The 17,376-nt window shown below is 41.2% G+C and overlaps 1 protein-coding gene across 1 annotated transcript in view; it reads right to left on the minus strand.

Annotated features, from left to right (window-relative positions):
• Positions 1 to 1,159: 1,159 nt before the first annotated feature.
• Positions 1,160 to 17,376, minus strand: part of LOC117065898 (solute carrier family 22 member 4) — a 50,122-nt gene continuing 33,905 nt past the window's right edge. The window contains exons 5-10 of the mRNA XM_033181300.1: positions 16,946 to 17,072; positions 12,751 to 12,845; positions 9,655 to 9,869; positions 8,591 to 8,773; positions 4,967 to 5,102; positions 1,160 to 1,605 (exon numbers count right to left, since the gene is read on the minus strand). Of these exons, the coding sequence (XP_033037191.1) occupies positions 1,530 to 1,605; positions 4,967 to 5,102; positions 8,591 to 8,773; positions 9,655 to 9,869; positions 12,751 to 12,845; positions 16,946 to 17,072 (832 nt within the window). The 3' untranslated portion in view covers positions 1,160 to 1,529. The remainder of the gene's footprint in view (positions 1,606 to 4,966; positions 5,103 to 8,590; positions 8,774 to 9,654; positions 9,870 to 12,750; positions 12,846 to 16,945; positions 17,073 to 17,376) is intronic.

Below are 17,376 nucleotides of genomic sequence, written 5' to 3' on the forward strand. Positions count from 1 at the left end.
ATCTTAAGCCACTTTTAGGAAACAGGAGGTTTAGTCACATGCTCAACAAAAGCACAACAAATGGGGACCATTTAATGGTGTAAGGGCTGTGAGGTGTGGCTGCTGAAACTGTAGCTAGGAGCTGCCTTGCTGCCTTCTTGCAGGCAGATTGGCCAGATGAGCCAGGCTAAAATACAATTAACATCTGCCATTGTGGTATAATATGAAATATGGATACCTGGTCTTTGTCTCAGTTCTTGTCATAGAGTTCCCCAAACCTCTAGAACTTCCTGAGTGGTAGGAGTATCTCATTAGTCATAATGAGCCCCTTCGATTAGATAACTCCTGAGTTTATGCTAATGAGGTTACTTAATGTGGGGCCCTAGGTATTCTTATGATGGGGCTAGTCCCTGGAAAGACCAGGTCATTTGAGGAATTAGAGGGTTGGAACTTTCAGCTCTACCCACTGACCTCTGGGTGGGGAAGGTGCTGGAGATCAAGCTCTCTAAAAACTCTTGAACAACAAGATTTGAGGAGCTTCCGGTAAATGCGTCCACAAGCTGGGAGGGCACTGCACCCCAGCTTCACTGGGACAGAAGCTCTTGCACTTAGAATCCTTCCAGACCTAGCCCTACATGCTGCTTCATCTGGCTGTTCATCTGTATCCTTTATAATAAATTGGAAAATGTAAAGGTTTAGCTGAATTTGGTGAGCCTTTCTAGCAAATTAATTGAACCCAAGAAGGGGGCTATAGAAACCCTGGTTTGTAGCTGGTAGGTCAGAGGTGCGTGTGGCTTGGACGTTTGAATGGCATCTGAAGAGGGACAGAGCACACAACCTGTGGGACCTGATACTGTCTCCCGCAGATAGGGTCAGAGCTGAATTCCATTAGAGAGCACCCCGTTGGTATCTGCTAGAGAATTGCTTGGTGTGTGAGGAGCCCCCCACCACATCTGGTCACAGAAGTATTGTGGGTTGTGTGTGACAGTAGAGGGTAAAAAATGGTTTGTTTTTTCCTCTAACAGCCATCAATCCCTCTCAAAGGAGTTTGTAAGGTTTTCTGGATAGGAATGCTGTGTATAATCATTTGGTTCACTTCAGAAACTACTATAATTTTGAATGTGCTGGTTTGCTTCCAAATGTACACACACACACACACGCACACACACACACACACACATTGTTGTCACCTAATATTTGCATTAATACAATGATGTTATTTTTATTTGGATAGTATTTGTATAATTGGAAACAGTGTTAATCTTTATATATATTTTACCAGTCCTTGACTAATATGTTTTCAAGACCTCTTACCAATCCATTTCATCGAATTAATGAGTAAGGAGACTCTCTAGAAATGGTTGGTTTGCAAAGCAAGGACATTTTCTGGAAGAATTGTCCAGAGTTGACTGTATGATGAACATTTCTTGATAGCAAGGTTCATTTTAGTGTCCATCATTACAGTCAGTCCATTTCAGTGGGAACAATGGATTTCTCCACGAAGTCTTATTTGTCTGTTTTTCACTTCACCAAATGGGGGAGATATTTTTTCAGAATGCAGTTATTAGAACCTTGGGATTTTTTTCTGTCTCCATTGAGTCTCTTCTTTTTTTCCCAGATCTGAACCTGAAAATAAAATAGATGCTAAAGAAAATTAAATATTCAAGACTTTCCTCCTCAAAACGCTCCAAACTGACATTGAAAAATATTTCTCCAATCAATGAACAAGTAACTATTTGAACTCTAATGAGAACCTCATAGTGTAGATCTAATATTTTATGCTTTTAAACATCTGAGGCCACTTTCTTAATTAAGTATAGAAGCCAGAATTTAAACTCTTTCACAGTTTTCCCAAGCAAATGATAGAGAGGGAGGCATGAAATTCTTGGCAATTAAAGTTGTTACAGAAGTAGTTCTATCATTAGAACAAAACAACTTATCAAAAATGGGCACTTTTTTGCTGTAAATGTTCTGTCAGTGATCAGAATTAATTCACATGCAGAGTTACCTTTATCAAGGCCAGGCACTGAGAACAGTTTATATTTTATCACCTCAAAATAGCCATATGAAATATCCCATATAGCAGATGGGAATACTGAGGCTTAGTGAATATTAAGTGATAGGCCCAAATGTTTGCAGTAGATTTGGGATTTAAAGCCAGTCAGTGTTACTCAAAACTCTAAACTTCTCCTAAGTAGCACTAATCTTTTAAATGTTGGCTGTGGTGTCATAAAAAGATACTGGTCTTTGTCCCTGGTTCCTGACATGGAGATCCTAAATCTCTTATAATTTCCGGAGTGATAGGGGGTGATAAGAGCTTCTGTTGTTCTAATGAGGCAATCCTTGGCAGGGCCCTTAGATAGCTTCAGGGTGGGGGCTGGTCACCAGAAGACCAAGCCTTGATTAGAAACCTGGAACCTCTGGGGAGAGGAGAGAGGCTGGGGATAGACTTAATAATCCATCATGCCAACGTGACTAAACCTCCATGAAAACCTCTAAATGATGGGGTTTGGAGAGCTTCCGAGTTGGTGACCACATCCACGTGCCAGGAGGGCAGTGCACCTTACTTAACTCCACAGGGACAGAACCTCTGCACTCAGGACCTTTCCAGACCTCCCCATATGTACCTCTTCATCTGGTTGTTCATTTGTATCCTTTATAAGAAACCAGTGTTTCTTATAAAGTGGTCAGTGTTCTGAGAGCTGTGAGTCATTCTAGGAAATAATCAAACCCGAGGAGGGGATTTGTTTGGAACCCTAGATTTGGTAGGAAAGTCAGAGAGAAATGTGGGTAACCTGGGGACCTGACACTTGCGAGTGGCGAGTGAAGCGAGGCAGTATTGTGGGACTGAGTCTTTATACCTATGGAGTCTGATGCTAACTTCAGGTATTGTCAAAATTGAACTGAATTATAGGACACTCAATAGGTGTCAGAATTGGTTCGCGTCAAGAAGAAAAACCCTTACACAATCTCATAAGCCAAAAAAATGAGGTTGAATTGTTTTATTTTTGCATTTCCTTATTAATGTGGACAAATAACTTTTTCATGTGTATATTGGACCCTGAAGTGACTTCTTCTGTAAACTGTCTGTTCTTTTTTTTTTTTTTGAGGCGGAGTCTCGCTCTGTCGCCCGGACTGGAGTGCAGTGGCCAGATCTCAGCTCACTGCAAGCTCCGCCTCCCGGGTTTACGCCATTCTCCTGCCTCAGCCTCCCGAGTAGCTGGGACTACAGGCGCCCGCCACCTCGCCCGGCTAGTTTTTGTATTTTTAGTAGAGACGGGGTTTCACCGTGTTAGCCAGGATGGTCTCGATCTCCTGACCTCGTGATCCGCCCGTCTCGGCCTCCCAAAGTGCTGGGATTACAGGCTTGAGCCACCGCGCCCGGCCTGTTCTTATCCTTTGCTGGTTTTCCTACTGAACTGTTTGTCTTTTTCTCACTAGTTGCTATGAGCTTTTTGTATATTAGGTATATTAGCCTTATGTCTAGATTTTGTGTAGCAAATATTTTCTCCTGGCTTATTGACTTTTGTCTTTGTGGGTGGTTTCCTTTTGCCTTGCCAATAATTTAAAAAATGTACAATCAGATATATCAATCTGTTCCTTTATGGTTCTTTGATTTTATGTTATGCTCGGTAAGATCTTCTCTAAGGTTATACAAATGTTAGTTTCCTCCTGGTACATTTATGATTTTACATTTTTAGGCCTAAATTTTTTAACTCTCTGGATTTTATCTTGATGCTTTTTTTTTCTGGAGACAGAGTCTTGCTCTGTCACCCAGACTGAAGTGCAGTGTCACGATCTTGGCTCACTGCAACCTCTATCACCCTGGTTCAAGCGATTCTCCTGCCTCAGCCTCCCGAGTAGCTGGGATTACAGGGGTGCACCACCACGCCTGGCTAATTTTTGTATTTTTGGTAGAGATGGGGTTTCACCGTGTTGGCCAGGCTGGTCTCGAACTCCTGACCTCAAGCAATCTGCTTGCCTCAGTCTCCCTAAGTGTTGGGATTACAGGTGTGAGCCACTGTGCCCAGCCAATGCATTTTTTTAAGATCCAACTTTTTAATTTATTCAGAATGTCTAGCTGAATGTTCTAATACCTTTTACTGAATAACTATTCCCCCTTGACTTTGCTACTTTTTATTACATAGTGAATTTGTTATTTTCTTAGGTTTTATCCTGAACTCTGTCCCACTCCATTGATTTCTATTCCTATACCATTATTACACTGTTTTAATTACTATTGCTCAATGATATGCTTTATCATTATTATTATTTTTGAGACAGAGTCTCGCTCTGTTGCCCAGTCTAGAGTGCAGTGGCATGATCTCAGCTCACTGCAACCTCCACCTCTCGGGTTCAAGCAATTCTCCTGCCTCAGCCTCGTGAGTAGCTGGGACTACAGGCATGCACTACCACGCCCAGCTAATTTTTGTATTTCAGAGACAGGGTTTCACCATGTTGGCCAGGATGGTCTTGATCTCTTGACCTCGTGACCTGCCCGCCTCGGCCTCCGAAAGTGTTGGGATTACAGGCATTTGCCACCGCGCCCGGCCTATTATTATTATTTTTTGAGATGGAGTTTCGCTCTTGTTGCCCAGGCTGGAGTGCAGTGGTGTGATCTCAGCTCACTGCAACCTCTGCCTCCTGGGTTCAAGCAGTTCTCCTGCCTCAGCGTCCTGAGTAGCTGGGATTACATGTGACTGCCACCACGCCCAGCTAATTTTTTGTATTTTTAGTAGAGATGAGATTTCACTATGTTGGCTAGGCTGGTCTCAAACTCCTGACCTCAGGTGATCCACCTGCCTCTACCTCCCAAAGTGCTGGGATTACAGGTGTGAGCCACTGTGCCCAGTCAACAATATGCTTTATCATCTGATAGAGCTGGTCTCTGCTTATTACTCTTCTCTTTTAGAACCTTCCTAGCTATTCTTCCATGCGTATTCTCCCTAAGGCATTTCGGTATCATTTTGTTAAAAGTTCTACTTACCATTTCACTTTCTGCATCTGCTCTAAGGTTTCGGGAAGAGTCATTCCCAAACTTTCAGGGAAAAAAAGGGTGAGAATTCCAATCAGGACAGTCAGACTACCCATGATGATGTAGGGCAGCATTCTGTTGTAAGCACCTATAAAGCACAGGACATAAGAACATCAATCAGATACAAGGACTCTCTGGGCACTCTTGAGCATCATTTTGTGAAGGTGGTGAACAGTATAAGAGAATGGATTTAAATCTGAATATTTTCAGAGAAAAAAAGTAAGCAAAATATCAGTTTCTTTTTGGCAGATGACAATATGTATTTCTGTAATCCTTTTGCATTATCATAAGGCTTTTCATTCTCTCCTGTCAACTGGTATCCTCTAAGCTACTACTCAGTCATATGTGACAGATGTTCCTTTGGTAGAGTTCTTTGCCTACCGGAGTTATCTTCTTAAGGTAGAGGTAATTGGAAATGGGGGATAGGAGGACATCAAGGAGAAGGAGGTTAACCAGGATGTTTCAGGGATGGGTTTTGGCCATGATAAGTCTGGCATGACCTCTGCTTTTGCCCAAACTAGTAGGCTGTAGTGGAAAGTTAGGTCCACAGAGCTATGAGACTCAAAACAAAACAAAACAAAACAAACAAACAAAAAAAAAACAACTAAGTATTATGTTCACGCCAGATTAAATCAGTAAACAATAAGTATCAGGCACATTCTGTAAAGGCACTGTGTGCCTGGATTTGGCTTCTTTTTGCAGCACTTACATGTCTTGGGTTAATATGTAATCTCTTCTTTATGAAGCTTTACTCACACAGAACAACAGATCCTCATCTTGCTTTGCCTCTGTATACATACAGAGCTTACAGAGGAACAGCACACCCATGGATTTCATTTGACCCAAAACATAAGGAAAATATTGTTATTGCAGCTTCTCTGAGGCCTCTGTGTCACTAACAGGAGTAGCTATGTGGAGTAAAAGGCTCTTGGACTCTATCTTATGTACCAGTGTCTGGCCACTGGACCGTCTGAGCATAGTATAAAAGTACAGGGAAGGACAAAGGGAAAAATAATACCACTCTGTATAATCTGCTATCTCAGGTGTGGCGCAGGGCAACTGTGCAGAATATGTTTAAGTGAGGAAAATGTTTCTCTTTCTCTATAAGGAGTTGGATTATACCTTTCCTGAGAATTCATATATGTTCTCAGGTGTGTGTGTGTGTGTGTGCATGTGTACCCGTAGTTAGCCAATTGCCCAATTCATGAGGTGTGTCTGCATTTCTCACCATAGAGTCCTTACCGAGGACCAGGCATGGGGTGTCAGATCCTACATCAGACTGAACATGCTACTGAAACACCTGTGCAGTGTTATTTCAGATTGACACCTTTGAGTAAATAAAAACTAAAATTGTCTTCATTACAAAGATATCATAAAGTCAAAATACAAATGGTAAACTAGAAAAAATATTTACAACATATATACAAAGGGCTAATTTCTTCCATTGCAAAGAGTTTGTACAAATCAAAAAGAAAAAGATGAATACACCATTAAAGAATGGGCAAAGAAGGCCGGGTGCAGTGGTTCGTGTCTGTAATCCCAGCACTTTGGGAGGCCAAGGTGGGTGGATCTCCTGAGGTCAGGGGTTCGAGACCAGCCTGACCAATATGATGAAACCCCGTCTCTAATAAAAATACAAAAAAAAAAAAAAAATTAGCCGGGCATAGTGGCATGCACCTGTAGTCCCAGCTACTCAGGAGGTTGAGACAAGAGAATTGCTTGAACCCGGGCGGCGGAGGTTGCAGTGAGCCGAGATTGTGCCACTACATTCCAGCCTGGGTGACAGAGTGAGACTCTGTCTCAAAAAAAAAAAAAAAAAAGAGCAAAGAACATGAGCAGTCAGTTCACTGAAAAATAAATAGAATGGCCAAAAAATACACAAAAACATGCTCAACCTCATTCATAATTAATAAATAGGAATGAAAGTAACAATGATATCCATTTTTCACATAACAGATAACCAATGATTAAAAAATTCGGTAGGCCAGGTGCTGTGGCTCAAGCCTGTAATCCTAGCACTTTGGGAGGTTGAGGCGGGTGGATCACTTGAGCCCAGGAGTTCAAAACCAGCCTGAGTAACCTGGCAAAATCCCATCTCTACCAGAAAAAAAAAAAAAAATAGCTGGGCTTGATGGTGTGCATGCCTATAGTCCCAGCTAGTTAGGAGGCTGAGGTGGGAGGATCTTTGAGCCTGGGAGATTGAGGCTGCAGTGAGCTGGGAATCTAGGATCGCACCACTACACTTCAGAGTGAGACCTTGTCTCAAAAAAAAAAAAAAAAAAAAAAAAGAATTAGGTAATCTTTATTGTTGGTGAGATTATTGAAAATAACCACTCTTACCTATTAATAATTAAATTATAATTTGGTACAATATGTAGAGTTCAATTTGGGAATATCTATGAAATTTTTAACTGCACTCTTTGCTGCAGGAATTTTACTTCTATGAATCTATCTGTAAATCCAAATATACATAAGTAAATTCACAAAGGGTGTAGGAGCATAGGAGAATGTTCGTTGTAATGTTATTTGTAATAGCAAAAACCTGGAAATGACCTACATGTCCTCCATTCATTGGAGCCTGGTTAAATAAATTATGTGTTTCAGTATAAAAGTAAGATTTTCATGGTGAAAATGTCAAATAGCATAGAATATACTGGAAAAAAGTACAAATTCACCTCTCCTCTCCCAGGAGGAGCCCTAGAAAACCAACATGAACTGTTTGATGAGTTGTGCTACAGACATTTTGTTTTGCACATCATGTACACACGTATATATATATTTATATATAATTTTTTAATGGTACTCTTTGCTCCAGGAGTTTTACTTGTATGAATCTATCTGTAGATTATACTTAGGTATACTTATTTTAAAATGTACTTACATACATTTTTAAAAGGAGGTACCTATTTAAAAAGAAGGTAAAGGAGCAATATGTAACCATTTGGAAGGATATTCTGATACAATGTTAAGTTTAAAAAGTTTCAACATATATAATGTTATTTGTGTGTTTATTGTTTTTATTTGTTATTATTATTATTATTTTTTTTTGAGACAGAATTTCACTCTTGTTGCCCAGGTTGGAGTGCAATGGTGCAATCTTGGCTCGCTGCAGCTTCTGCCTACTGGGTTCAAGCAATTCTCCTGCCTCAGCCTCCAGAGTAGCTGGGATTACAGGCACCTGCCACCATGCCTGGCTAATTTTTGTATTTTTAGTAGAGACAGGGTTTCACCGTGTTGGCCGGGCTGGTCTTGAACTCCTGGCCTCAGGTGATCCACCCACCTTGGCCTCCCAAAGTGCTGGGATTACATACCTGAGCCACCACGCCCGGCCTGCTTGTGTGTTTAAAAAAGTATATACATACATGCGTACATGGTGTTGTGCAAAACAAAATGTCTGTAGCGCTACTCACCAAACAGTTTGTGGTTGGCTTTCTAGAGCTCCTCCTGGGAGAGAAGAGGTGAACTTGTACTTTTTTCCAGTACATTCTATGCTATTTGACATTTTCACAATGAAAATCTTACTTTCATATTGAAAACTAATTTAAAGGAAGAACAAATGCACAAGATGCAGCTCACCGAGATAAACAAAGTAGGGGGCAATGATGCTGCCCACTCTGGAGGCCATGGATGTGACCCCCACTGCCATGTTCCTGACCAGGGTTGGGTAGAGCTCAGCAGTGAAGACATACAGCATGGAGAAAGCAGAGGTGATTCCAAATTTTCCCAGCATGACCAGACCAATGGATAAGAAGTAATAATCTGGAAAAGAGACCCAGTATAAGCAATGGTGCTTTTAGAAGTGATACTTTCTTGTATCAGTTGTTTTTATTGTCTTTTTTGCTTCAGTGGGAGTATTTTTATTAACATAAATATATTCCCAAAATAGCATTTTCTCTTCGAGTGTCCTAGTATTTGGGCATGAACAAAGATGGAGCATGAGGGGTGGCTTTGTACTTTGTTCTACTGTTATTCTAGGTCATTAATGCATTCAGTGACCTTTGTCGACTTGTCTTTTGTTTGTTACAACAGTTTCATGGGTAAGCTATTAGCATGTTAATATAGTTAAGTTTTATCTTCAAAGAGGAGGACCAATCCTTTCTATCCTGTTTCTTATTACTAAGAAATGTGTATTTCTATTACTATCAATAATTTATTGACATTTTAATATTATGAGAACATCAGAAACAAGGGGAAAAGGGAAGCATATATCCTTTTGTGCGTTATTTAACTACTTAAAGATTCAGACCAGAAAACCACTGAATGTATCCTGGAACCGACATGTCCTACTCACTGTAATACTTGAATATACACCCAGGGAAAAGGTTTGAGAGTAGCCAGAAATTAGGAATCATGACTATGAGTTAAAGGGAGATTTTAGGTGAGTCTTTCTGTGAAGGGGATGACTAGAAGAGTTACGTTTCCTCTTTGGTGCTTTCTGCTTCTGCGAGGCTGTCTCTTCTGTTTGGGATAGTTGTTTTGAACACAGGAAACAACATACACAGTGAGCAATCACCTGTCTAATTGACTTATGAATGGCTTATGATGTAAAGGCTGAATAAACATGGAGCAGTGATTCAGAAGCAGCCTAGTCAATATGTGGGTCTTTTCTGGTAAGCTGTTCATCTTGGTTAACTTCTTACCCACAGGTACCAGTTGAATGAAGAGAAGCACACCTCCTCCCCAGAACAGTACTGCAGCTATGATATAACGCCTGGGCAGGGTTCGCAATAGCAGCCAGGCTGTAATGTAAGCTGGAATTTCAATCAAAGCAGAGAGGAAACAGTTCAGGTAGGCATCTCCATGTAAATTAGGAGTATCCAGAGACAGAGCAAAGTAACCCACTGAGGTCAGCATCCTGAAAGAAAAAGGGATGTTGTGAATCGCTCTAAAATTTTATAATGGTCAAGAAATTCTCTATATCTTGCTGTCCTATAAGTAGCCACAACCTTGTTGGCTACTTAAATTTAAATAAATTAAAATTAAATAAAACCACAAATTCAGTTCCTTAGTTATGCTAGCCACACTTCAAGTGCTCAATAGCCACGTGTAACTAGTGGCTACTATCTTGAACAACATAGATATGAAACATTTCCATCACTGCAGAAGTTTCTATTGGATAGTGCTAGTCTAGATATACCAATATTCAACAATAACTTTTCTCAGGTAGTTAATTTCAAGTTTTCCTATTTCCTGAATAGTTTGTACCTCCTCAGTCTCTTAGAGCTATTATTTGAAGAAAAAATATTAGTCACATCAGTGAACATAAAATCCAGATTTCATTCTTTAACAAAAAAGAGATACAAGGGTCATACTGTGGGATTCACTTAGAATAAATTCCGATTCTCTTTAGGGAAAAGAGTGAATGTCCCCTAATGCTTCAAATTATCACAGAGTGCAGCCTGTATATTCTGTCATTATAGTTAACTTTCATGTAGAAGCTTCTCTGTGGGCCATGTGTGGTGGCTCATGCCTGAAATCCCACCACTTTGGGAGACCGAGGCAGGCAAATCACCTGAGGTCAGAAGTTTGAGACCAGCCTGGCCAACATGGTGAAACTTCGTCCCTACTTAAAAGACAAAAATTAGCCAGGCATGGTGGTGGCATGTGCCTATAATCCTAGCTACTTGGGAGGCTGAGACAGGAGAATAACTTGAACTTGGGAGGCGAAGGTTGCAGTGAGCTGAGATCGCGCCATTGCACTCCAGCCTGGGCGACAGAACTAAACTCCATCTCAAAATAATAATAATAATAATAATAATAATAAAAGAAACTTCTCTATGGAAAAAATAACTATGTAACTGAGTACCCCTATTTTTCTAAGGGATAGTTTATTTTCTCTCTCTGTTCTTTTCTCTTTCCTCCTTTTCCCCACTTTCTACTTAGCTCTTTAGAAGTGCAATTACAGCCTTTTAACCTCCTCTTCACAGGACACTCCCTGCAGGGCAAGTTCATCTAACTATGTGCTTAGAAGATCCAGAGTGGAACTCTCACCCCCTAGATTTCCTCAAGCGATATCAGTCAATTTTCAACCTAAAGTATGCCTGCTAGAGTTTTTGGCCACCTATACAACCTGTTTCTGCCCATGAAGGCGCCAACTCAACTGCCCAGTAGATAAGGCAGCAAGCTAGCCCTCTGAGCCCTCACCTGCTTGCATCCTCCCGTGCCTTTTAGAAGTGCCTGCTTTCCACTTCAAAAAGAGAAGCGCTACCCTTTAGGCAGGAAGCCGATACCTTTCTCCCTAAGCTAGATTTGGAATAAAAAGTCACTTTCGTTACATCAGGCCTTGTTCTTGTTAATTGGACACCGCAAGCTATAAGTGACTGAACCTGAGTTTCTGTTACAACTGCACTATGCAGACGCCCCTGTGTAGAAATTTGCTTATTATTGACATGACTGAGAAGCAGAGGATATCTGAAAAATGATTTCAGGAACACTGGTGGATCTTTTTACACATACTAGACTCAAATTAGATAATGCAAGGACTAATTCATAAACAAAACAAATAATTAAACTTTACTGCTCAAGGGATCTTAGTGGTTTTCCCATTTAGTAATAGGAGCAGCTTAGATAGAACTAGTGACTAATTTTTTATTAGCTTAGTAGCATCACTGCCCAAGAGCATTTGCATCAGGGATATATATATGCTGAAATGTCAGAACTAAGAAGGCCATGTACCTAGGACAGACTTGCTTAATTCAGAGGCAGAAGCTCTGTCATTGATCTCTTCTAATTGCCAAGTAAGATGGCCCTTAAAAATAAACTTAGATTAGCTGCAGCCTAAATCTGCCAGTTCTGACGATCATCGTGTGTGTGTGTGTGTGTGTGTGTGTGTGTGCTGCCATCATAGGGTAGGAATTTTCTTTTTTCCTTTTCTTTTTTTTCTTGGCAGATAAATTATTAAATCTAATCTATAAAGCCAATTCACTATTTCTGTGCGTGAAAGCCACTTGTTAGTTTGCTATTGGCATGTGTAAAAAGCTTATCAAGGCTCCAATCCAGGCAATGGGGATCTAGGTTATTCTAGCCTCACTGTTCAATTGCCAGGTCAGCTTCAGGAAGCAGGAGCTGAATTAGCGTCTCTGCCTCAGGCACCAGGGACATCATTAGTCTTAATTGCATAATTTTTGGTGGGGAGGGAACCCTTACCCAGGGACATCAATGATCTCAATCTCATAACTTTAGGAGGGGGAAAGGGAATGCTTTCCCTTTGGGCCCCACTACTGCAGACTTAAATACTATACCCTGTGACTTTTTTTTTTTTTTTTTTTTTTAAGATGGAGTCTTGCTCTGTTGCCTAGGCTAGAGTGCAGTAGTGTGATCTAGGCTCACTGGAACCTCCACCTCCTGGGTTCAAGTGATTCTCCTGCCTCAGCCTCCTGAGTAGCTGGGATTACAAGTATGCGCCACCATGCCCAGCTAATTTTTGTATTTTTAGTAGAGACAGGGTTTCACCATGTTGGCCAGATTGGTCTTGGACTCCTGACCTCAGGTGATCTGCCCACCTTGGCCTCCCAAAGTGCTGGGATTACAGGCGTGAGCCACTGCACCTAGTGACATTTTTTCAGTATCTCGTCCCATGAACTGAATCGAGGCATTTCAAAATAATTTAGAATTTTATAATCTTAATTTTTCCTCAGGAAAACCCAGACATTGCCATAATGTTCCTCTGAGTTAAAGAAAATCAGTTGCATACTTATGTGCCAGATGTCTGTATTTCCAGGTCATTTATTACTTACCATAGCAGCAAAGACATAATGGTCATTATGGCAATATTCCAAGTTCTGAACAGGTCCAGAATGAAAGCTTTCTGCTGCTTCAGGGGATTTAGCTCCTGTAACCAAAATAATGCAAATAACCATGAGATTAAGAGGTAGTAAGGAAGTATCTTTGGCTATGATGCATGGGGAAAACTTATGCTGCAACTCTCACTTCACCTTGACTATGCTTAGAAGTCTGGGAATTGGAGGCAATAGGGCATCTACATATATGATGCTTATTCTGACACTTTAAAATGTTTGCAGCCCATTTTACACAGAAGCCTTTTAAATATATAACACCCCTTTCCCTGTCTCATTATACAAAGCCTGTTGTCTAATATAGCCTTTCTCTGACTGACAGTCAGAGAATGGATGTCCTTTACCATACTGATCTGTGATCCTCAGGACTGCCTATTGAAGGGTAGGGCCATGTAGTCCCTTCCTTGAGGCCATGTCTGCTTTTTACACTTCTCTGTTTATTTGCTTATTTGTTTTTTTTAGATGGAGTCTTGCCCTGTGGCCCAGGCTGGAGTGCAGTGGCGTGATCTCAGCTCACTGCAACCTCCACCTCCCAGGTTCAAGCGATTCTCCTACCTCTCAGCCTTTAGCTTACTGCTCTATAAAATGGGTATATTAATTGGGAGTTGAGAGACTAAATGAGATCATATATATATAAAATATATATATAATATATATATATGGCTTAGCACAGTGCTTGAACCATGGTAAATGTCCAATAAATTTAAACTATTATTATTATTATTACTGTATCATTGAGGAAAAGAGGCTAGCCATCAGCGGTCAGTGACAAATCCTTACTGCTATTGATGAGCTTATACTCTTTTACTTTTATTTATATTTATTTATTTACTTACTTGTTTGTTTTTTGAGAGGGAGTTTCACTCTTGTCGCCCAGGTTGGAGTGCAGTGGCGCGATCTCAGCTCACTGCAACCTCTGCCTCCCAGGTTCAAGCAATTCTCCTGCCTCAGCCTCCTGAGTAGTTGGGATTACAGGCACCCGCCACCACACCCGACTAACTTTTGTATTTTTAGTAGAGATGGGGTTTTGCCATATTGGCCAGGCTGGTCTCAAACTCCTGACTTTAGGTGATCCATCTACCTCAGCTTCCCAAAGTGCTGGGATTACAGGTGTGAGCAACTGCGCCCGGCCTATTCTTTTGCTTTTAATTTGCGGATATTAACTTGCCATCAGTTATGAATCAAGTTAACCAAGCTGATTAGAATTGAAACTAACATAAAAATTATTAGGCTCTGAGGTGGGGAATCTCTCAAGGATGAAGTACCAGGACTTTGTGACTTTGTGGCCCTACAGTGCATGTGCAGTAAGAGACTGATGGAGGAATTTCTATTATGAAGAAGTGAGAGTGCCAGGCCTGCCTTCACAGCAGGTGCTCTCCAAATGTGAATGTCCTTCTTTCTAGGAATGATCAGACACTTACACAGCTCACAGCCACATTGCCTTTTCTCTACTGTACTATTTGGATTGTAGAGCCCCAGAACATGGCCCCCAGCAGAATAACCCTGATATTACAACAAAGCAAAGCCCCTGCATAAACTAGTGGGAACTAGACATCCTCTTGGAGGGTTCTGGGGTGGCACACACAGACAGGACCTGTGGACCAGGCCTGTGCTAACACTTGGTGGTTCCACGGGGCCCTTCTCAAATGCAGGTTGCCAGGTTCCTCCCTGGGCTTGCCTACTTCGACTCTTTTAAACAGAGGCCTGAGAATCTGTATTCTTAAAGCACTTGGGTGATTGTGATGAGCAGCCAGGAATGGAAACCTCAGAACGAGAATATCCTTGTATCCAGTGGTTGTCCCTGGCCTGGGTGGAGCCACCAAAATGTCTTTGGATCAGGTACCAGGAGCAGGTTGAAGGTGCTTCTTCTGAAGCCAAGGATGCTTGAGATTGCTTTCTAAGACAATGCTCTACTCTATATCTTTTCCTGTCGAAGTTAATGCTACTGCCTCTAACATGAAGTGAAAAATCACAGTTGTTAAGAGCATGTGCTTTGGTGCCTGGGAGAACTAGGTCACAAATCCCAGTTTAACATCTGTGTGATCCTGGGCAAGTTCTTTAACTTCACTGTGCCTTAGTTTCTTTTTTTGGAAAAAAAAAAATGCATGGGCATTAAATGAGCAGAACACAGTGCCTGGCATTTGGTAGGCTCTTCAATATCATTCTAAATAGGGTGCAATTGCTGGCACAGGGCTCTGCAGATCCTCCTAAAGAGGATGCTACAGGAGGTGAGCAGGGGAGGTGACCAGGCCTCAGGAAAGCGCAAGCGCAAACCCTTAATGGGTTTGTCCAGTTCAGGCTAGATGTGCATCATGGCAGGAAGAAAGAAGGCACTGTCAGGCTGAGGATGGTGGCTCACATCTGTAATCCTAGCACTTTGGGAGGCGGAGGCAGGAGGATTGCTTGAGCCCAGGAGTTTGAGACCAGCCTGGGCAACATAGTGAAACCCTGTCTCTATAAAAAAAATACAAAAAGTTAGCTGGGTTTGGTGGCAATTGCCTATAGTCCCAGCTTGGGAGGTTGAGGTGAGAGGATTGCTTGAGCCCAGAAGGTTGAGGCTACAGTGAGCTGTAATTGCACTACTGCACTCCAGCCTGGGCAACACAGTGAGACTCAAAAAATTTTTTAAGTGTATATATATATGTATTAGATACACATACACACACATATGTACATATTTATATATGTTTATGTGTGTATGTGTATCTATATATATAAAGGCACTGCCAGAACCATATGTTTTAACACTGAACTATATTCTTATGTGTCCATAACTATATATCTCATATCTATTTTATGATTGCTTTCATCCATGTAGGTAAATCCCTATAACTAGAATGTAAGTTTCACAGATAGGAATCAGGCCACCTAGTTGATAAATACCAATAAACACCCAGCACAGTCCTGAAGGGCAGAAGTGTTAGACACTCCCAATGTTGTTGTTGTTGTTGTTGTTTTATCCATTTAAATTGACTGAGACTTGAAATGGACTTCTTGACTTCAAGGGCAAAGGATTAAGGGATGTTTTGTCCTGGCAGCCCTCTGAGAGCTTGAGTTCATGGCCACTCTAAGCCTCTAGCCATAGCTAGAGTATCTGCTTCTGGAAAAGGTCCTGAAGGCCAGGGATCGGGGAAGCCCTCGTGGTAAGCAGTGGCATGCCCACTGTCCTCTACAGAGTTCTGCTTTCCACACTACATGCTTTCATGCAGGGCATGTGTAATGCTACTGAAGCCACCATAGTCTTCTTTAGGTGTCCTGAGCAGACTCTTACCTATCTCCTAGCCAGGAATGCCCTGCCCCATCCTCTCCACTCATTTAAATGAGTCCTGCTGTCCTCCCTGGCTTGGACCTGCCTCCAGCTGTGGGCCACCCTGCTCTCTTTCTCTGTATTGCTGGTACACAGCGTCTCTTCTTAGATACTTACCCTTTCTTCCCTTATGCCATTGTTTATCTTTTTATCTAATCCTCTTACCCATCTTAGTTACATTCTATGTTCCTTTAGAATTGGGGCTGTGTCTTATTTTTCTTATTTCCTCTAGGAGCCAGCACAGGGCATGGCACACTGCATATCCTCACGAACTGTCAGGAGGTGTGGCTGCTTCCACAGGATATCAGCTTTTCCTTGTGGTCACCAACTTTCAAGGGTGAATCCTCAAGCGTGTGCTTTCAGGCCTTAAGGTTCTAGATATGACACAGAGCGAGACTAAAGACATGCATAGCTTCCTCAGCAGCCTGTGCTAAGATTCAGGGTACAGTGGAGAACCCAGGGTGGACTAACCCTGAAATATATTTTTTCCACTTAATCTGGACATTTAAAAATCATCAGTACATAGCTGTGTCAGTGATTTGGAGCAATGCCAATAGAAAGTTGATGATAAACTTGCAAAATAAAGGGAACTAATATTTAATGAACACTTGCTATTTGCTAAGCAGTTTACATATATTATTGCATTTAATTCTTATAAACAGCCCTTTAAGGTGGATTTTATCTTAGAATTTAATCATGATTGTGTTCTTAAGGCATAGTGCAATGCCTGGTACATAGTGGGCACTTAACAAATATTGAATTAAGTTAAATTCCATAAAATCAAGAATGCATAGCTGATCTCAAGAGGAAACATCTGCAAATGCTTACCTCCACAGAATCAAATATCACTGCTGGTACAGCTATGTTGTTCATTTTTGCAGCTTTCTGGATGATATCTTCAGCCTCTCTAAATCTTCTCTGGGATATCAGCCACCGAGGAGATTCAGGAATGAACCTATAATTTATTTGTAATATTTAATAATTTTTCACAAGAGCAGGGTTAGATACTATTAAATCTGAGTTTCCCCCAGATAATTGTAATTTTGTAAAATTCTAGTTTGTCTTTTTAAAGGGAGTCCACATAAGATTTCTGTTGGAGCATAGGAATAAATAAAAGCACCTTCAAGTTTCAAACTTCTGATCAAATTATAAGACTGATCATCAGTTGTGCTTGAGACCAGGACCAGACGATAAGGGGTGACATTAACTATGGGCATGTTTGAGCCAGGACATCTGGAGAAGTTCATCTAAAACTTATA

The sequence above is a fragment of the Trachypithecus francoisi genome, unplaced genomic scaffold (genome assembly GCF_009764315.1).
Source record: "Trachypithecus francoisi isolate TF-2019V2 unplaced genomic scaffold, Tfra_2.0 Lachesis_group2, whole genome shotgun sequence".
In the NCBI taxonomy this organism is placed as follows: Eukaryota; Metazoa; Chordata; class Mammalia; order Primates; family Cercopithecidae; genus Trachypithecus; species Trachypithecus francoisi.